A 22,056-nucleotide genomic window follows, 5' to 3' on the forward strand; every position below is an offset into this window, starting at 1 on the left:
ATTTCGCCTGTGAGCTTGCATGCAGATAGTTCTCAGGAGCTGGCAGTGGTTAAAAGAGAGGAGTAGATAAACCGAGGCTTCAGGGGGGATCTGTGGAGCAGAAGTTGCAGTTGATTGCATCATAATTTTTGAGGCCAAAAGCAAATAAATTCTTAAGTATTTCCAGATGCTCTGTGTCTAGGGAAGTGGACACTTAGGAGCTTTGATGTGAATTCTCTTCATTGACGGTGACTGCTGTACTTTCATGATAGAGTTCCCCTTGTGTTTGTTTCAACCAGGCACGGGTTGGAGGCCTGGTCCCTTCCTCTTGATACCGATGCTGGTTTGAAGACAGCATCCCTGTCTCCTAGCTTGGGACTTAAAACTCAGGCTTTGAACTCCAGAATAAGCAACACTGTCTCCTCCTCGGGTGTGGGTGCTATCCAGAGGTGCAGTCATTAGTCTTCATTGATGAAGCCTTGGCACAGTCGATAGGGAAGACTTGGAAAGCATTTGTTAAAACGAGACTCTGGGGTTCTCTACTTGCTGAGTTAATGCCAGGTAGTGAGGGATATGGTGTCTGACACATGTACACATGCTCTCAGAGCACAGCCACATCAGCCTGCCATCCCCAGCATGCCTTGGGCTTTCTGTCTTGTTTCCTGTCCTCCATTCAGCCTCATCCATACTTGCCCTGACTTTAATGTACTTTCTGAGCTTTCCTTAAAATTATACTCCAGCTATGTATTGAATCAGAATCTATTTTCCTTTCCTTGAGAAGCGGTTTTGGAGAGTAGTTCGAACATGGACTCTGGAGTCAGTCTGCTGGGCTTTGTGTGTCAGGAGTGTCTGTGCTAGCAGTGTGGTTTAGTGACAGGCTCCGTCTTCCTCCTTCTCGGGTAAAGTGGATATTGATAGTGCCCTGCCCCAGTGTAAGTGGGGGCCGTTAAAAGCGGCTACAAGGGTCCTGGGGCAGGGGAGGGGAGTGCTTAGTTAGATTTAGCTTCAGTATTGGCTGTTCTTTGTCCTTGAAGACCAAGGACTATGCCTTTCACTTTTCTTTTAGGGAAAATGTACTTTAAATTCCGATTTTGGTTTTTAAAGCCATTATTCCCCAGTGATCTTTAGCAACTTTCAGTAAGGAGAGCATCACAGTCAGGCCTCATTGGGGCTATGAAAACTACTAGATCGACACCCAGAGGGAAAGATTTGAGAGAAAGGTTCTGCCCCTTAAAGACAGCTACTCCAAGCTGCCCTATAGTTAAGTTGCTAAGCCTACAGCAACCATAATGGACCAAAAGGGGGCAGCAGAGAGTCGTCTGCGTCCTGTCTTTGGGAGGAGGGGGGTCATGTATGAAGCGATTCCCAGGTAGGAAAATCCACCCCAGACCCAGCCTTGGCCGGGTGTTGTGAGGTGAGTAGGTAAAGCACAGAATAGATACCCAGTGGATACACACAGTTCTGGGCTCAGGGTATTCAGAGAGATGACAGGGCTGAGCCGCAGCTCGGTGTGGCTGAAGCTGCTGGCTGTTGTCAGCACTGCCTTCCCCGATGGAAACTGAGCGGCCTGTTTGTGTAGCCCATTGTTACAAGGCAGATTGATCTACTGTAACCCTGAAGGTTAGGCCGAAACAGACACATTTTCCATATTTTAAAAATGATGGAAAAGGTGTTTCTTTTAACTTGTAAAGGAAAAAAACTGCATTTTGATGCTTCTTGGCAAGCTTTTTTATTACATCTCCATTTATCTGTTTTAAGCTAAGTGAACTATCCAGATTTCGTCTATAAAGTTAATACAATTTTTGCAGAATTATTTGAGAACTAAGAAGATAATCTTAAAATCAAGTGAAAGAATAAAGGGCCAAGAATAACTACAACTCAGGAAGCCGAGGGAACAATCTCGGCCAGAGAGATAACACAGCTTATTAGAATGATGTGATCAATGAAAAATGATACACTGGCGTAGGTCTGATGAAGATGCTCAGGCCAGCAAGGTAGAATAGAGAGAAACCAGAAATAGTTCTACACACACATGGAACCTTGAGATGTTCTATGTGTCAAAGGGAGAAACTGGTAGTGAGCTCATAAGTGCTACTTGGATGTCAGGTTATATGGAGAAATGTGCACAGGTGTACATATTATGTTTTAAGTCAGAGCAGCAGTCTAAATAAGAAAAGCAAACTATACTTCTATTTGGAAATACACAGACTTCTAGACATGTGATGATGAAGGTATATTTTGAGTATGATGTGAGAAAAACTAGCTGGTTAAAGACCGGTAATTTCAATGTTTGAAAATTTAAAACACACCATAAAGGAGAATATTGACACAGTAAAGACAAGCAAGATTTATAGCCTACCAATGATTTGTTGAGATAAATGACCAAATGGAAGAGTCCATAGTGATGCATTTGCAAAGAGCTTACTATTTTCATATATTGTTAAAGTTAGGCTTGTACTTGGGAAGGTAGGATTGTACCTATATTAATAACACTACCTGTGATTTTATTTGTTTTTCTCATATCTGTTGGCGTTGACATTGAGGTTATATATATAAATCAGAAATATTCCCTCATTTGTTTTCTCAAAGTTTGCATAAGGCATATTATTCCTTTAGTATTTGATAGCATTCGCCAATGAAGTCATCTGGACTTAGATTTTTATTTTAAATTACAGGTTAGTATTTTTTAATAGATAAATGGCTTATCAATATCCTAGTTTGTCATGTTCAGTGGTAGTAAGATTTGCTTGTTCTTAATAAGAACTCTCTTTTACCTTTTCAGCATTCTGCTGGGTTACTGGGGGTTTTGTTGTTTTGTTGTTGTTTATCTAATTTATTGGGCCTCTTGTAATGTTTACAGAATAGTTTTGAATTAATATTTTCTCATTTCTTCATTTTTTAAATTGTTTTACTTTATAGTAGTGTTTGCTGTGTACATGTGTAATTTAATTTTTTAAACTTGTCTTTTTGAGTTTTATGTGAGATGACATTTTTATCCCAATAAATTTCCCCTGATTAATGTTTGCTTTTGCTTTGCATATGTAAGTATATATAATTCATGTGGAATTACTTCAGGTTAATTATTGTGGGATAATCTTTTGTACACTGTGAAGATGTGCCCTTGCCAAGGCACCTTCTGATTGGTTAATACAGAGCTGATTGGTTTAATAAAGAGCTGAATGATCAGTAACTAGGCAGGAAGAGGTTAGGCAGGACTTCCGAGAGAGAGAGGAACTCAGGGATGAAATACTGAGGAAGTCGGATGTAAGAATGAGAGAGAGGTAAGAAGCCATGTGGTAGAATGTAGATTAATAGAAACTAGTTAAGTTATAAGAGCTAGTTAGTTGGCAACTAGTCTAAGCTAAAGGCCAAGCTTTCGTAATTAATGTCTCAATGCCATTATTGGTGTGTTGAATGTCCCACAAAGTCCAAATACAGCCAATTATATGAGATACAGATTTTCCTTATACATAACCCTCATGTGCACAGAACATATGCTCCAGTCATTCTTATGCACATGTGTTGAACAATCTATGATCTGTGACATGCTTTGATATAGGAAACACTCTATAATTCTACCTACACCATTGCTCATCTTCTATTATGCCTGCTTTTGAACCATGTTTAGCAACCTTATTAATTCTTAGACATGTTTTCCAAATGCTTTATTTGACTATCCTTAACCCTATGGAAATTCTCAGATATGTGGCCACAAACCTCAAATAGTCTTTAGGACTTTTTGCTAATAATAATCACAATCAACATTATAAAGACTACTTCTTATGGATAGGGAACTGGAGAGAAAGGCATCTTTGTACCTCAGTACACAACTGCCAGTACCATATTTAGTTCCTAGTCACGCCTCTGGGTGATGCTCAGAATAAACTGCTTTTTCAGGTAGTTGGGGAACTGCCATTGGAAGCCAGATGCATATGCCCTCCCCTGCCTTCTCTAATGTTTACTTCCCTAGGTAGGGGCCGAAGGGGCTGCTCACATTAGCTCTATCTATCCTTGAGGGTGCCCAGTCAGATAGGTGAGGCCCCTTAGCCCTCCAAACCCCAGCTGGCTGTGCATCAACTAGAGTTATCGTGTGTCGTCAGATAAATGCCAAATGCTGACAGTTATTTGTATCTGTACAAAAGTCACTAGCCTCTCATCTTCATCCTTCTCATAGAAGAGCCTGCAGATTTCAAAGGCGGGCATTATATGTCCCCCTCTTTTAAAGATGAAGGATATAAACAAAAGTAACCTTCCCAAGGCCACAGTTAGTGACTGAGCAAAGATGTCATCCTGAATTCTTTGGTTTCTCCCTCTGAGCCTGAAGGAACATTTGTTTCCATACCATTCGGTCTCATAAAAACATTGTTTGCCAACTCCACAAATGTCGAGTTGGGCTAACTTTATATCATCTCAGTGGTGTGTTCAGCTCCTGTAAGCACACTGGTATTTCTGGTGTGTTTATGCCATCTTCTCTAGCGGTGTCAAAACACTGCTTCCTGCTCAGGAACACTCACGGTACAGAGAGGATCTTTTAAAGAGAGGCCAGAGTGCCTGCATTTGTTTCACAGGGCTGTAGAGGTCAGGTCTGCAGAGGTCTATAAACCTCTGTCTTTTAGGAGATGTTTTAAAGAGGATGATTTTCGAGTTAAGGCTGTACTCTGATAATAGTGCTGTAAGTTTATCGGATTTATGGTTCCTGGATTTTATTTTAAAGAGTTGGCCGAAAGACTTTTGGGGGGTGGGGCTCTTTCCCTACCACAAAGCAAAGTTAGCTTTCACTTTGCGACAGAGTGTAGATTTGAAGCCAAGGGCTGCTCCTTGGGGCTGATTTAATGTACACGTTTATTGAGTGGGACCCTCTGAGGGTGCACTAAGGCATGTCCTCCACTGCCACCCTCCGCCCACCTTCTCTTGATTTTCATTTCTGTGTAATCATCTGGGCTCTGCTCTCATTCTTCAAGCCAAGTGTTTGTGGTGACTCTGAGTTCCCCAGACACTTCTTTGGAAAGCGACTTTGGAGCACTTTATTTCCCAGGATCTTGCTATCTTCCTATGGTAAGATAGTACAGAGTCTGTCATTTGTTTCATGTCTTCATCTTTGGCAGCAACAAATCTGGCCCCCGGCCCCTTGGACAGACAGGGTGTGTTGATTTTCTGGAGAATTGCCAGCTAAGGTTGACTTTTTCAGGGTAATTATATCTTAGTGACTTTATGTTCTCGGCACCTGGCCATGCTCGGAACAGTGCTGATCTTCAGTAAATATTTGTTGACTGAATGATGGGATATGATTTATAAAACCAGTGAATGTTTAAAATTCTGATTGTGTTCATGTTGTTTTCCGCTGCTCATACATTGTTTGAACTCATGTGATGAACAAGCAGGGATAATTTGGGGAGCACAGTTTCAAATAAATTGCATAGAATATCTATCCATCTAGGGTGATGGTGTGATTGGCAGTTAGCACTGGGCTGGGCCCAAAAGATCAATGTGGTTCCACCAACATAATCACAGTCTCATTCTTTCGGGCTACTTAAGGCTTGCTGCTCTCAGCTTCTTCATCCAAAAGGAAACAGAGAAAACTGTAGAAACCACCCTCCCTGGCTCGAGCGTGTGGACGTGCCCCACGAAGGTTAGAGCCGGGCTCAGATACAGAGAGACCGTGCTCTTTGGGGGGCTGTCGCTAGGGCTCTGAGCTCCACTTTGGAGAGACATGGACCCTGCTCAGCCATAAAGCCCGACATATTTGCTTAGGCAAGAGAAGACTGATGGACCCCGTGGTAGCAGGTTTCTGGCTCCGTGTGTACATGCCCTTCCCAGCCTGCTTTCCCTGTCATTTCTGCCTGTAGAACTCAGCCCACCACAGACTCATCGAGCATGGAGGAAAATACAGGGCTGTGTGCGGGCTTCCTTTATACTCGAAACAAGTCCCGGGCCTGCTGCTCTTGGGTTCCTCTGCTCAATTGGATTCAGGGCAACCATGTGTGTGCTGTGTCTCAATACCCTTCTATGGTCCCTCTTCCTCACTGGGTTTAGAATTGCTCACCCAGGAACTTGTGGGCCTTTGGAGGAGGATGAAGAGGTCATGGGCACATCTGCCTGTGTTATCTGGGGCACCAGGGGCCAGGGGCAGTTGTTTTCCTCTGTTTTCTGTCTGCCCATGGTGGGGTATTATCTTGGGCCAAGTGCCAGGCTTTTTTTTTTTTTTTTTTTTGATTTTGTTTGTACTATCTGTATGTTCTTTATAGCACCTTCAAAGACAAGAATAACAAATAAAATCATTAACCAATGTATCAGGGCCATGTGTGGTAGTGTCCAGCTTTAATCCCATCATTGAGAAGACAGGAGCTCAGAGTTCAAGGACAGTCTGGTCTGCAAAGAGCACTGGTACACAGCACTGGGTAGCGAGACTCTGTCTCAGAAAATAAGCAGATCTGTTTGAGGCTATCATCTTGATTTCTCTGACAGAACCACCCTCCTGTTTCACACACTTGTGGTTTCCTGGGTTTGTGATTCCCAGTTATAGGACAGGCAGATGGACGGCATTATCCAGTTGTTTTATAACTTTGAGACATCTGTGGAGAAAAGTTTCTATTGAGGAACAAAGCGCTGTGACTCATGGGCTCCGTCATCAGTAAGGCCTCTGAAATAAGATGATGACCCAACCACAGGTCCCAGCTTTTTTCTTGGTGCCACCTCTTGCCGGGAGAGCATAAACTGTTTAATACGGTTCCAGCCAGGTGTCTCCAGTCCCTAAAATACCTCTCTCGGCTCCTCCATTATTACTCAACAAATGTTAATCAGACGTTTTTGTCTAAACTGAGCATTGCTCTGGCCATGGGAAGTCATTCCGCATCACTCCAGCTAGCAGTGGCCTTCTGGCTTACTCAGTTGGCTTTCTTTCCCTTCTCCCAGGTACATTGATCACAGGGACACCTGGCTCTGTGACATTATCAAGCCCTGAGAATAGCACTGTTTTGAGAAAACTTTGCTGACTGAACCCTCGGAATTTGCATAGGGTCTTCTATGTTGTAACCCTGCAGGCAGTAAGCGTCTGCTGAGTGTAGGGGCTAGTGTGTACCACTTGGCTTTGCTGAAGTCTGGCTGCCACTGTAAGCTGCAGCTCAGACTAATGTCCTCCAGCTCGCCTCATGGAAGTTCTCTGACTTTCATGTGTGAGCTCTCCTCAGGCTAGGAGATCTGTGTACTTCTCACACTTAGCCTCCTTGAAGACTACTGCCAACCTTATTTTTCCATTGTACACTACCTCCCTAAGGCTGTCACCAAAGAAATTTATTTCCTTATAGTTAGGACCAAAAGTCTGTGCTCAGAGTGTCTTGGGCCAGGACTCTCTCCGGTCTTCAGGGGACAATCTGTTGCATAGTATCTGTCTACCCTGGCGTCCTTGGCATTGTGTGGTTTGTAGATGCATCGTTCTGTGTCATCACCAACACTCTTCCTGTGTATGGGTCTCTCTTAAGGGTACCATTTGTATTAAATTAGGACATCCCCTCACCCCTAGTAAGCTCCACACTAAGTTGATTACTGTATTTCCTAATAAAGTCACGTTCATAGCTGCTGGAGGTTAGGATTTTAGTATCTCTTTTCAAGGGTTGTAATTCTAATAATGAAATGCACATAACATAAAACTCACCATTTTAAAAGTACATCATGATTTTGTGCAATAACTACCTGTGCCTGAAATATTTTCATCACTCCAAAGGAAAGCCGTTGCAGCTAATCAATCCTACTCACTTCTCTGCCATTTGGCAGAGACCAAGTGAAGCAATTGCTATTTGCCACCTCTCCTCTGGTCCCTGGCAGCCCCGGGTCTCCCTTCTGTGTCTGTCCATTTACCTCTTCTATTATTACCTATTATCACATTATCTATTCTATTATTATCTTATCACATGTATCATGTATATTGATGAAATATTCTCTCTTTGGGGTCTGGCTTCTTCAGCATAGTGTTTTGAAACTTCATTTTCATTGTAGCATATATACTGCTTTATAGGGAGAGTTTTTCTGTGTTCGAGCAGCCACACCCAAATAATCACACAGAAACTTAATTATAAATGCTTTGTCGATAGCTCAGGCTTATTATAAATAGTGCTTACAGCTTAAATTAAGCCATTTGTATTAATCTACATTCTGCCAAGTGGTGTTACCTCTTACCTCTCTTTCATCATGCGCCTCTTGCTTCCTCTCCGTGTCTGGCTGGAGAATCCTGACTCTGCCTTCCCTCTTCCCAGCTGTGTACCTTTAATAGGCAGGATCTAATGAAAGGTCCTTTGGTCATTGGGGGAATGTGCCATCAGAAGGGATTATGGGCTGGATTGTTAGATTATATATAACGGGCCTTTGGTTCAATGTTCGGTACCATTATAAAAGAAAAAAGGAGTTTAGATGTCCTAGCCAGTACTGTCTGTCCTTCCTGACTTGCTATGTGAGTGGTGTGTCTGCCATGCTGATTTAGTTTCCGTAACATGAGTTCTAACAGACCTTAATAATAAGAACCCAGAGTCAGATATTGGGGTAAATGCTGCAAGGTCAGAGAAGTAAAGGAGCCAGACATTAGAGAGACTGCTTAGCTCTACCGAATCCTCAGACCAAATAGGCGATCCTGACTCTAGAACTCATCAGACTGCTTTTTGAAACCTCAGACTGAATGCTGTGAGCTCCTGTCTCCTCCCACTTTATATTCCTCTCTCTACCCAGCCATATCCCTTCCTTCCTCCACCTCCCTAATGCTGGGATTAAAGGTGTGTGATCCCAAGTGCTGGGATCAAAACTCTGAGCTCTGTTTCTCTTTTAGACTTGATCAGTCTCCTGTAGCCCAGGTTGGCTTTGAACTCACGGAGATTGGTCTGCCTCTGCCTCCCAGGTGCTGGGATTAAAGGTATATGCCACCACTGCCTAGACTAACACTGATCTTCAAGCAAGTTTATTTCCTTTTCTTGTGGTAAAATACTCTTACAAAGCCACTTAGGAGGAAAGGAGTTTGTTCTCACAATTCCAGTTTATAGTCCATCGTGTGGGTAAATCACAGCAGTAAGATCTTGAGGCACATTGCTTCCACGGGCAAGAACCAAAGAGCAGGGGCTGGAGAGAGAGCTCACAGTTAAAGCACTTGCTGAGGCCCTGGACTCAGTTTCCAGAACCCACATGGCAGCTTACAACTGCCTGAAACTCCATTTCCAGGGAGTCCAACGCGTCTTCTGATCTCCCCACACACTAGGCATGCATACAGTGCACACTCACACATGCAGTCAAAACACTCAGACACAGAAGAAAATCAAACTAAAATCTGAGGAGGAAGAGGAGAAGAAGCGTGCAGCGAATGCGCAGTCACTCAGTTCCCTTTCTACAGTGACATAGTCCAGGGTCCCGGCCAGGGATAGGCCGCACCCACCATTGAGTGCTGCCTCATCAGAGACTAAACCATAGTATGAACTTGATCCTCCAGAACCATGAGTAAAAAGAAACCTTCCCTCATAAACACACTGTGCCAGGTGTGTCACTGCAGTGACAGAAAGCTGCTGACTGCTGACTGGGGTCCTTAGCATTAATAAGGATTTTGATAAGCAGTACTGGGAACAATGCCATCAAGTACCCAGTCAAGTAGACTGTAATCATAATTCTGCTTGGATGTGTACATATTTGTACTCCGTTGCTTCCAGCCATCAAACACATGCCTAATTCCCTTTTGATTTTCATGTAACCCAGTGATTACAGCATTATCACTTCTGTTTTATAAATGACAAAAGTAACTCTCATGATAAACGACTTAAGCCAGCCAGTGAGGCTTAAGCCAGTTGTTCTCATCAAACACAGAGCCACGCGTCGTCAGGAAGCTCCTGGTGGCAATGCCAGTTGTTTGCCACTGTACAAGTGGTTTGATCCTCCCATGTGGCTGAGCAGATTTTGATGGTTCTGTTCTCAACCCTGCCCTTGTGTGGTTTACTTTTCTATTATGCATCAGGCCCTTAAATGCAGAGGCAAAGGGGCACTCACCTTCGAGTGCTCAGCGCAGGACACATTCCAGGGATTGCACAGGGTAAAAACTTGCATGAGGAAGGGGGACCCTGTCCCATCCTCATTTCTGATATTTTTCAGAGCTAAAGAAGAATATCAGGAAAAGGAGAGAGCAGTTGGATTCCCTTTCCTACTGAAAGCTGTATGACAGACATCATACATGTGACAGCTTTCCTACTGTCATGCTTGAGTTGCCACTGCACATACATCCATACAGGACAAGCCCCACCCTTCCTGCTCAGTGATTGTTCAGCATATGAGCTGATGGCATTAGGAAACTCAGGAAGCAGAGTGTTTGCATGGCCCTTTCTCAGTTCTAACCTGCAAAGCGTAGCCATGACCAACAGGTTCTGCGTCTTCAGGGTGTATAGGGTACCCTCAGGGCCTGCAGCTCATGGTCCAAACAGTAGACTCCTCTGCCGTGGTATTTTGTCCCCGAGCTGGTCTTACTTCCCAGTTAAGCCTTTCTGGAATCTGTTTAACTATTTACCCATCAGAGCCTTTTTAAAAAAAATAAAATAAAAGAGGGGGAGGGGCTAGGACCAGGGAGGAAAGACTAGATTTTTGCTACCTTCTCCCTCCTTCCCTTATGACCCATTCTTAGCAATGCGGAGGCCCCTTGGCAGGCTGCCTGGGGTCAGTCGACCAGCTCTCCTGCACCTTCCAGGCACTCTTTTCGTTTTCACAGGCAGTAAAAGATGTTTTTCAGATTGTTCATTGCCCTGTTCTGGGCCAGCTGAGAGCCTTTGGTTTGCGGAACGAAGCACAGTGTTTTATGGAGGATCCGCCAGGACGGCTAACTCAGGCTTGTGTATTTGATGTATGACTAAAGAAACCTCTCCCATACTCAAAGCTTGTATCATTCTTCCTGGAGGTTGTCATAGTGCCAAGAGGAGTTGTATGTGGCCTTTAGCCTTCCCATGAGGTCAAGCTTACATTCGGTCATTCTTAGTAATGTTCTTAGCATTTTATGTTTATATAGTTTAGATATTCAGTTTTTTTTTTTTTAATGTTTAGTTTTGATATGGAAGCTGGCTTGAGTTAAACAGAAGAATTGTCTATTAAATGTCCTCATCCTAACCATTTGGCAGTACAAGAAAGAAGCAGGTTAATGAGCTTTCTTTCCATTGTGATACGGGATAAACTTACAAAGAGAAAGGGGCTACGTTTGGCTTACAACATCAGAAGTTTGAGTCTTTGATGCATGGACCCATTGCATTTCAGCCTCTGGTAGGGTTGCTGGGGACAAAGAAGGGAGCATAGGGCAGAGGGAAACCACTTACCTCATGCCTGGGATTTGGAAAAAAAGGCATGGAGCGAGGCAGGGCCTCACAGCCCCCTTCATTGGCACCGCTATATCCACCTGTGCCCACTGGGTCCCACCCCTAAAAGGTTCCGCCACCTCCCAGCAGTGCCTCCAACAAAGGAGACGTGTGAGCTCTAAAAAAAGGGACTGGAGGAGTTGCTCAGTGTTAAGAACATTCGCTGCTTTTCTAGAGGACCTGAGTTTGGTTCCCAGTGAACATGTGAAACAGTTCACAGTGGCCTATAAATCCAGCTCTGGGTGATCTGACACCCTTTGAGGATCTCTGTACACATATGGATATACTTATATAGACACATAAAAAACTATAGTGGTCACCTTTATTTTCCTGCCTTTATATATAAACAACTAAGGAGTCTTTTTATTATTATTATTCTTAAGTGACAAATTAAAACTTTCTGAAAACAAATTGGACCAACAAATACAAATCTCAGTATGCAAACTTGCTTCTTTTTTAAACTGCAGACAATGATTAGGTCCTTTTTATGGTTCCAGAAACTGTCAGGTAAGTAAGTTCTTATTATATTATCTTTATGCCCACGCCGGATAACAGGAGTTTCATAATGTAAGTAATGATGTATAACGTGAAAAATAAAAACTCAGAGATAGATACTAGGGTTCAAGCTGATAAGCAAAGCAGCCAGCCACTAGCTCTTACCTCTGCCTCAGACTGAAAAGTTGGTCCTGGCTCCACGAATCCTCAGAGACAATAGCTCCTTGCCTGGAAACTAAATTTCCACACGAGAGACCTCTCTGCCCAGCCATATCTCCCTGTCTCCACCTCCCTAGTGCGCGGATTAAAGGCATGTGATTCCGAGTGCTGATATCAAAGGCATGGGCACTGTTACTTTTCACTCTTGTGTAGGCCAGGGTGGCCCTGAACTCAGGGCCTGTCTCCTGAGTCCTGGGATTAAAGGTGTGTGCCACTACTGCCTGGCTCTGACTTGTGGCTAGCTTTGTGTTTTGAACCCACAGGCAAGCTTTATTAAATCATAAAAGATATATCACCACAATGGCTGACGGTTATGACTGCTTACGAGCAGTGTACTTATAGAGTAAAGCAGTAACAGATTCAAGGCCTGGCTCAGGCCAGACAAAGGCTAAGCTCAGCCTTAAAGACGCTCCTCCTTGGAGATGGAGATAAAGACAAAACATCACAGGATGTTAAGAATAAAAGACCATTGGGGCTAGACCTTAGGCAAAACATTTCTCTAACCCTTTATGGCTCAGGGAACATTTTGGAATAGGGTACAGAGAAAGTATAAGAGCATCAGGATAGGGAGAGGGGTTGTGAAATCCCATTTCCTAAACAGGACATAGATATGGGAGCCACAGACTCAGCACTGTGCATGCTGGTAGTGAGTTCACAGAGATCAGGCTTTCTTAACAGTCAGCTATGGAGGGTAAAGGGCCCTAAGGGGGCCATACTACATACTGTTGATATTCTGAGACGAGGGGAGACATGGTAGCAGGTTGTGTACCCACTGTGGAGCCCACCAAGCTCTGATGGTTAGTTCTAAACTCAGGATCACACAGAGGATCTTCATTAAACTCAGTGGGACACAGACTGATGCATGGGGGAAAGAGAGTTATAGGAATATGAGGGAGTTGGTATGGGCAGGAGAGAAATGGGAGAAGATGGGGGAAGAGCTACCAAAATACACAGCGTGTGTGACATTGGAGAAGAACACAATTTATTACTGAAACACTTAAATACTAACAGTATATGAAACAGTCATTTATATCACATAAAAGAATTACTTTGGCTAAGTCTTTGTATCTAAATAGGATGTAGTGAAATAGGCAGTTGAGTAGAAAATGTTTTGCTCATGGAAGAGTCCATTGTTGAAACTTTTTATTTCCTACAAAACTTGAGCTTCAGTTAAAATGTACTTGGGAGACCTTGGGTTTAACTTTCATGATTGTATCATTTCATTTTGAAATTGTAGATGCCAGCTTACAGGCTCTGGCATCTCCATGATCTCTGGCAGTCTGCCTGGCAGATCTGCCTGGCATGTTCAAGGCCCCCGTACCAAAGGCCTCATCTTCTTACTGATTTTAGTGGAATTGCTTTGAGTTTCTCTCCAGCTAAGGTGATGTTGGCTATGAACTTGCTCTAAACTGCCTCATTACATTGAGGTAGGTCCCTTGTGTCTCTAGTTTCTCCAGGACTTTTGTTGTGAAGGGGTGGGTATTAGATTTTGTCAAAGGCCTTTTCTGCGTGTAATGAGTTTATCATGTGGTTTTGTCTTTCAGTTTGTTTATGGTGGATTACATTTATCAATTTATGTATGTTGAGCCATTCCTGCATCTCTGGGATGAAGCCCACTTGATAATGATGAATGGTCTTTCTGATGTGTGCTTGGATCAGTTTGCAATTATTTACTGGGAATTTTTTAATCTATGTTCAGAAGGGAGAGTGGTCTATAATTCTCTTTCTTTGTTGGGTCTTTATGTGGTTTGAATATCAGGGCAACTGTCACCTTATAAAATAAATTGTGCAGTGTTCTTTCTGTTTCTATTTTGTGGGATAATTGGAGGAATATTGGTATTGACTCTTCTTTGAAAGTCTAGTAAGAATTGTGTACCACAACTGTGTGACCCTGAGCTTTTTTTGATTGGGAGGTGTAATTACTGCTTATATTTCAGTAGGGGTTATAAGCTGTTAAAATTTCTTATCTAATCTTGATTTACTTTTGGTAGGTGGTATATATCAAGAAAATTATCCTTTTTTATTTAGTTTTAGTTTTTTTAGATTTACCAATTTGGTAGAGCATGGGTTTTTAATGTACGTCCTATGGTTCTCTGGATTTCCTCAGGGTTTGTTGTTAGTGCCCCCTCTTTTGTTTCTGGTTCTTTTTAATTTGGATATTTCTCACCCCCTCTTAGTTAATTTGAATAAAGTTTTGTCAGTCTTACTGATTTTCCAGAGAGCCAGCTATTTCATGGATTCATTGTTAGTTGTTTCTGTTTTATTGATTTCAACCCTGAGTTTGATTATTTCTTACCATCCACTCCTTTGGGGTGTGAAGTTTTCCCTTTTTTTTTTTTTTTTTTTTTTAAGAGTTTTTCCTTTTAAAGCATCTTTCAGTGTTAAATACTCTGAGTAGTTTTTTGTTGTTTTTGTTTTATTAAAACCTTGTTAGGTGTATTCTTTAAACCCTTGAACCCCATTTTTTGCCATCATTTTGATACTTTCCCTCCGGACAACGCCTCTGTTCCCTAAGGCAGAATACATATCATCCTTCAGCCCATAGATTGTACAAAGGAAAGGGAGGAAGGACATGATTTTCCTGTTAGTCTACTTCCTGTGCCTCTGCTTTGTAGGAAAAGGGCAATGTTTCTTCCTGGCTTCCGCTCAAACTGTCAGTGGATGGCTGTTTCCATGTAAATATCGCTCACAAATGTCAGCATATGTATTAGATCTGGTAAATCCCAGTGGGCCTAGCCACTGTCATGAGGTACCCGAGGTGAATACAAACTGATAGATGACATGTCTCCTGCCTAAAAACTGAGTTGCAGGGATCAGTAGTTACAGAAATAGAATCTGGCTCTGGCTGGATTGTGCAGCTGAAAAGGAACCCGGTCTCTTTTCCCCATAAACAGGAGAAATCCTTGGGGATTTGTCTTTGTCATACATTAGGAGAGCCAGAAAAGCTCGGAGGATGCTTTTCTTCTTTATTTGAGAAAAACAAATCTGGTTAGTGTTGAGCCTCTCTCCCCTCCAAAAATGGCCCAAGGCATCTGTAATCGCAGGGCAGCCTCGTCATGCGCTGAGCTCACACTTCCTTCTCTGCCTTTGCTTCCTCTCCTGGGCCTGCTCACTTCCTGTGGCACACAGACAGAGAATCCTGCCTGCTTGCTTCTCGTCTGTAGGTTCCTATTCAAAACATTCCATTATCTCTGCCCAAACCAAGCCAGTTCCTCAGTTTTTATGTTCTTATAAAGAAGGTAAGCTCCAGGATCTAGTTTCTTCTCAGTTTTCTGCCTCTCCTAGCCAGAGGCCCTCTCCTGGTAGTGACCCTCGGGCTTTCATGATACTTTAAGCTAAGCCTGTGTGTGAGCATTGTTCCTTCCAGTGGCCCTGCAGTCCCCACAGGGGCAGCCGTTTGCTTTGGGGACCATTAGCAGGCACATCGGTGATCATTGTAAATATTTGTTTCTCTTCTCTCCCCATAATACTCCCCATCTAGCTATACATATTGCCTTTTTGGAAGCAGATAAACTACTGTTCCCAGCATCAAAGAGCACAACAGGCTTTGTTCTCATGAAAGATAGAGTCAAAGGACCATATGGTCTGTTTGTATTTTTTTTTTTTTCCCTGCAACCAGAAAGAGAGATTTCATCTCCAGACTAGAGTTAGGGTCATTGCTAGATCAGCAGGGGTGGAATTTGGGTCATTGTACCTCACACAGGACTCTACTAGTCATTTCATGGGTGTGGTCTCTGTCTCCTGGATTGAGAGATGTAGATCTGGCAGAACAGCAAAACAAAAGCTCCAACAACAGAGACAGCAATATAGAACATGGTGACGCGTGTCTCATGTGTCTTTCATGGTGACACGTGTCTCATGCGTCTTTCTTTCTGGCTTACGGAAGCCTTCCTCCTGCAGGGGGTTCTAGTATGTCTTACACATCAGCATGCTTCCTGTGAAATGCCAGGGACCTCATTTTTAAGCTTTGGGTCTAACAGATAGAGACTCTGATAGCTAAGAAGTCCCTCTGGCCTGCATCTTAATTTTAAACATGTGTTGGTATGCTGCACTAATTTAACACTACATATTGTAAAATTCTATATTGTAAAATTATTCTACCAAAAGCCCCCTTACTTGTCCTTTTTCAGGCTGCCCAGCAAAGTGCCTGGGGACTAAACACTGGAGCATACAGGAAGCTGCTTCCAAACTTGCATTGTAATTGTTTTTTTCATGTTCCTTTTGGAAATTGGCAAAATACAACTTATAAACCAACCAACAGATGTAAATATAGCTCGTGTGTGTGTGTTTGGTGGCTCTGGCTGTCCTGGAACTACTCACTCTGTAGATCAGGTTGGCCTCAATCTCACAGGCATCCCCCTCCTCTGTCTCTCCAGCACTGGGATTAAAGGAGTGTGCTACCATACCCAGCTTTGAGGTTCTTCTTGTAAAGTAACGCTTCTGGAAGGAGACCCAAGGAAATGATCTGTATAAAAAAAGTCTTGCAATGACCAGAAAGTCCTGAGATGTTGACTGCAAAGGGAACATGAGGGACTTCTGGGGTGCCGAACTCTCCTTGTATCTTTATTATGGGGGGGTAGCTGTGCAGCTTCTACCTATAAAATATGCAGTGGTAAAACTGAAAGATTGGAACTTCGGGGTTTGAGCATCAGAGCTCTGTAAACCCAACTCACAAACTGCCTAGACATTTACTCAAAGGCATCTCCTCTCCACTGGGGTAGCTAGTAAATGGTGGGTGTTCAGATCCAGCTTTCTATTAGCCTTTGGGGATGAAATAGGAAGGCATCTTTTTTAAAATGATACATTTATTTAATAGAAGATTAGTATATGTTTATTGAAAGTCAAAATTAACTGAAACTTCAAGCATAGAAATATGAGATCTTGAGCAGTAGCGAGATCTTAATCTGTAACAGTGATATTCTCATTTTGTATTTGTGATAATTGAAGGAGTTGGATTGTGAATTCTGAAATGAACAATTCTGAAAGCAGAATTTCCTGCAGGATGGAAAAGAAGTAATTATCTTTCTAATTACCTTTTTAGGATGAGAAAGTGGGCAGCAACAATGGAATCAGAGTCTGGGGTGGGAGGAAGCGCTTGCCCCTGTTGATAATTGCAAACTTGGCATCGTGGATTTGACGCACACTCCACAGGACAGCCATGGGAGCAGCTGCGTTTTCTCTTTGGCAGCCTTCTCTACTGCCCCTCCTCCATGCCCCCCTCACTTGGTGGCTGAGGTTCCCATCTGGAAAGCCTGTTGCCACAGGATACAGAATCCACTGGGAAAGAGAGAAAGCTGTGTGTAAGGTTAGGCTTGGCTGGTGGCTCATATAATCAGGGAAACCATGTGGAAAGCTTATTCATCCGTATGCAAGAGCCTGTGCTGTAGCTCCGTGATAGAGCTGCAGTGGAGCTGTAGGCCCTGACATTGTGCTTGAGGCCTGCAGCATTTATAGTTGTGATCCTAAGTACGGGTGAGAGTGACCATTTGTCATTCAGCAATAATGAGGCATGCGTTTGGCTCCCATGAAGAACAGCTAGAGCCCATTTTATTTATTATTATTATTTTTTTATTAAATGATTCACCAGGTCACAAAGAACTATAGAGTTGCTCTGGTATTTCCCGCTTACTCTCGTCTCTCTTAAGTGACTCTCTTACCTTCTAAGGAATCTAAGGTGGCCTGCAGGGTTTTGGACCCGGGACTGTGTGACAAGCTGACTCCACTCTGCTGCCTTTGTGGTGCTCTCTGCTTGAGTGCTCCCAAGTGGATGAGCAGTCCAGATACAGCCTGGGGAGGGGACGGTACGCTTCTCAGTTCCTGCTGTTGGCTCAGCCACAGTCTGGGCTTCTAGAAAGCTCTGGAAACCTCAGTTAGCACTGGGAATGGAAATCTATTGCGCCATGGGCACTAGCTTTAGAACCAGAGTGGAAACTTGACAGCACCCTCCTTCCATCCTCTCTTATATTCATTCCTTCTTCCTCTAAGAAATGCATGTCCACAGAACTGAGCTACAAGCTGCTTCCTGCCTTATTGAGCACAATATTGTCCGTGTTATTTGAGTTTCACTTCTTTTCTATACTCACACAGTTTGCCACTCTTGGCAGCCTGCTGCTTCAGCTGTAGTAAAGATTCTGTTGAGATGTGGCCTCAGCTGATGACACCAGGTACAGAAGGGCATCCTATAGTGGCATCTGTAATTGCCAGTCTGTCAGCAAGCTGTTTGGAAATCAGTGTATTGGTTTGTGTTTTCTTTGCCCTCCCTGAATGTTGTGCTGGGCAGTAGTCTGCAGGGTCATTTAGGTGAAGCCCATTCCAGAGCCTGACCAGACCCTAGCAAGCATCCCCACCAAAGCTGCTTGTGAAATTGGCTGAGGAATTTCTTCCATACCATTCAAACTTGGTTCTTTTTTAGCCTAGTGTGTTGACTCCTCCTTCATGTTCTAGAAGATGTGCACTAATTTATTCCGTCCCCTCCCTCCCTTCTTTTCATTTTGTCTTTTTAGCTGTAACACTGATAGGGCCTAGAAAGAGGTTCACTTGCTGGAAAGACTGGATTTCACTTTTGGGCAGCATATTTCATAATATGTGTGTGTGTTACACTGCTATTCCTGAAGTGGCGTGATGTGGCAGTTAATTAAAAGTACCCTGGACAAGGCAGAGGCAGAAGGATCTTTTTGAGTTCAAGGCCAGCCACGTCTGCAGAGTAAGTTGCAGGGCAGGCTCCAAAGCTACACAGAGAAACCCTGTCTTGGAAAAAAAAAGAAAAAGAAACACTATCCTGGACATTTTTGATGCATATAGACTGTTAAGCCTTACAGTCCAGAGGTCTCACTGGCCTGACCTCCTGTTAGCAAAAAGCTTGAAATGAATGTTAATTTAAGCTAGGAAGTCTCAGAATTGCTGCTGATCATAAGAAAAAAGGTGCTTGCTTGGATGTGGTCATGAATGTAGCCACCGATGTGATTTAAAGTCTGTCAACAGCAAAAAGGCTATGACATCTGGCCATCCAAGACAATGGAGATCAGGTTTAAAGTGCTCCTGGCTAAAAGAGATTGTTGACATTTTTTATCTGTTTTAAAATGAGAAATAGACTAAACCACCAAAGCCACAAACCCTGTGCCTAACAATCCCTTTGGATCATGCCCTCCTTATATTATATTGTTAGAGACATGCATAATGAGGCCACAGTGCCCCAGGCAAAGGAGTCACCATTCTTTATCTGTAGAATAATAGGTGTCGCCAGCATAATGGTGTACATAATTATATAGCATTTAAATGTCTTGATTGAAGCTCTGCTTTTATTTTCTGAAAATCTGTATAGGCTAAAAAGTATCAGGCACCAAAGAATCCTGTGGAGTAAGTGGGTCCCAGGATACCTCATGGATTTCTACCAAAGTGGGAACATGACTATCATTGAGAAATACATCTGCTATTTTACTTGGTGTTTTTTGTTTGGTTTTGGTTTTGCTTATGAGAGTAAAATTGGCTAAGGTGTAGTTCAGTAGCAGAGGCTTCACCTAGCATGATATACTGTCTTAGGTTTAATCTTCAGTACCCTTAAAATTAAATAAAAATATTAACTATTGACTATTAACTGACTATATTTTAAATCTCAGTTTTTCTCAGAGTAACAAGGAGAGGGTCTCAAGTAGCTTAACTGCTGGTTTGAAAATGACAGAGCACGTGGAGTACTAAAATGTATGTTTTATCTGTATGCAAAGCATTTTGTAAAGTGGTGTGCGCGTGTGTGTTTCCCATTTTTAAAAGTGTTATTTTTACAAAGGAAACTAGAATAAGAAACATTTTCATGTCAAAAAAGTCTACGATAGATAGATATGTAGATAGACAAAACAAACCTGAGTGTGTAAATGTGATAGATAGTAGTACATGACTTTAACTCTCAGGCAGAGAGGCAGAGGCAGAGGACAGCTCACAGGCAGCCTGTGCTACATGACAGGACCTTCCTTGCCTCAGAAAAGGGCGTTGGAGAGAGCAGCATGACTCCAAGCCTGTAAAACGTTTTCAGATTTATTTTTGACATGCCTCTTCCCAGAGCACTAAAAACCCAAATTAAACACTACCCTGCCCCTCCTCCAAAGCTTTTCCTTTGTCACCTGGAGAAAGGAGACAAAGCCCAAAGTCACATGGCTGGAACTGGCTGGTGGCACACTGAAGAATTTGAAGAATTGCCTCTAAAACAGTATTAGCATATTAGCATATGCCCATGGCTCTTATATGGGGAAAAGAAAGAAAAAAAGTTTTCACCTCCAAGTTTCTGCCTCTTCAGTATCTTTTTTTTTTTTTTGGGGGGGGGGGGGTCAGAGACTAGCCTTCTTTCTGAATGGTTAAAGAAAATGTGGGGATTTCTGTTTGAATAGGATGCATGAAGTTCTGTCCTAGTGAAACAAATAAATGTTCATGCGTGCCTGGATAGTACCACCTCCTCTGCAGCCTGGGTCAGTGAGGGAAGTGCTGTCCAGCCCAGGTTCTAGCCAGAGCACTGCAGGAGCCATCCCCCCAGTGCAGGAGCCATCCCCCCCCAGTGTAGGAGCCATCCCTCCAGTGCAGGAGCCACCCTCCAGTGCAGGAGCCATCCCTCCAGTGCAGGAGCCACCCCTCCAGTGCAGGAGCCACCCCTCCAGTGCAGGAGCCACCCCCCAGTGCAGGAGCCACCCCTCCAGTGCAGGAGCCATCCCTCCAGTGCAGGAGCCACCCCTCCAGTGCAGGAGCCACCCCCCCCCAGTGCAGGAGCCACCCCTCCAGTGCAGGAGCCACCCCTCCAGTGCAGGAGCCACCCCTCCAGTGCAGGAGCCATCCCTCCAGTGTAGGAGCCACCCCTCCAGTGCAGGAGCTACCCCTCCAGTGCAGGAGCTACCCCTCCAGTGCAGGAGCCATCCCCCCAGTGTAGGAGCCACCCCTCCAGTGACTGCATTTCCAGCATCAATTTCGTTTCACTCAACCCTTCTGGTGAGCTATGAATTTGCACAATGTGGTGAATATTTCCATAAATGTCATATTAAAGCAAGATGCTGAGGCAAGGGGTATTAAATAAATAATAAAGCTAAGTGTTAACACACACCTTTAGTCACAGCACTTAGGAGATAGAGGCAGATCTGTGAGTTCTAGGCCAGCCAGAATTACATAGAGGTCATATATTAAAACAAATAAATGAATGTGTGAGATATATATATATATATATATATATATATATATATATAATGAATTCTTTCCATTTCAGAATTATAGTTAAGAGTTTCAATGTAAAGTTATTAGTTGTCAACTCTCATGACTTTTGATCATAGTGACTACACCCAGTACTATTTGAAGAGAAGGACCTGCTGATGGAAGATGGTTGGGTTTTAATAAGAGAGAACACCAGTTTTGTCTTTTGTGTTTTATTTAGATTTCGACACAGTCCCAACTGCTGGTACCTGAGAGACTGGACCATCCACAGCTGGATTAGACAGTGTCTGAAATACGGTGCGCAAGGCAAAGCCTTGTACACCCTCATTAATAAGGTGAGTGTTTGCTGGCAGACTTCCTGGGCGTATGTGATCTGCTGTTTGTACCAGAGATGGTACCAAAGAGAAGTGCCAGAAGCCGCTTTCTTAAGTTGTCCCCCCAGATTCCTTATCATGCTGTTTTCATACTGGAGCTGGTTATAAAGTAACCAACAAACTAAAAACCCAAAGCTCCTGTAGCTGCCTCTCCTCCAAACAGCGGTCAGGTCAGGGAAGGACAGGCAAGGGTGGAGTGTGGTGGAGTCAGAGCTCCCTTTTCATCCTTAAGCCTTGGATTCCCGCCTGCTTCCCTTTCACAGGTTTGGGTGAATGGTGACCACTTTTGATGAAGTGTGATCTCCAGTTTGTTCAGACCTATTGCACTGTTTTTACTCGTCCTTCCCACAAGCCCCAGAGTTCCCGGGGTTAAGGTCTTTCTGATGTTACTCTACTTAGCACTTCAGTCTTCACTGACTCCATGGCATGGAAGTCTATGCAAAGTAAACGCA

At 43.4% G+C, this 22,056-nt stretch overlaps 1 protein-coding gene across 2 annotated transcripts in view; it reads left to right on the forward strand.

The window, feature by feature from the left end:
• The window catches only part of Mrps27 (mitochondrial ribosomal protein S27), a 64,170-nt gene that overhangs the window by 26,148 nt on the left and 15,966 nt on the right, over positions 1-22,056 (forward strand). For both annotated transcript variants that reach the window (XM_051182830.1, XM_051182831.1), the window contains one exon: positions 21,451-21,565. In XM_051182830.1, the coding sequence (XP_051038787.1) occupies positions 21,451-21,565 (115 nt within the window). The remainder of the gene's footprint in view (positions 1-21,450; positions 21,566-22,056) is intronic.

Source organism: Phodopus roborovskii, unplaced genomic scaffold (assembly GCF_943737965.1).
Source record: "Phodopus roborovskii unplaced genomic scaffold, PHOROB, whole genome shotgun sequence".
Lineage (NCBI taxonomy): Eukaryota > Metazoa > Chordata > Mammalia > Rodentia > Cricetidae > Phodopus > Phodopus roborovskii.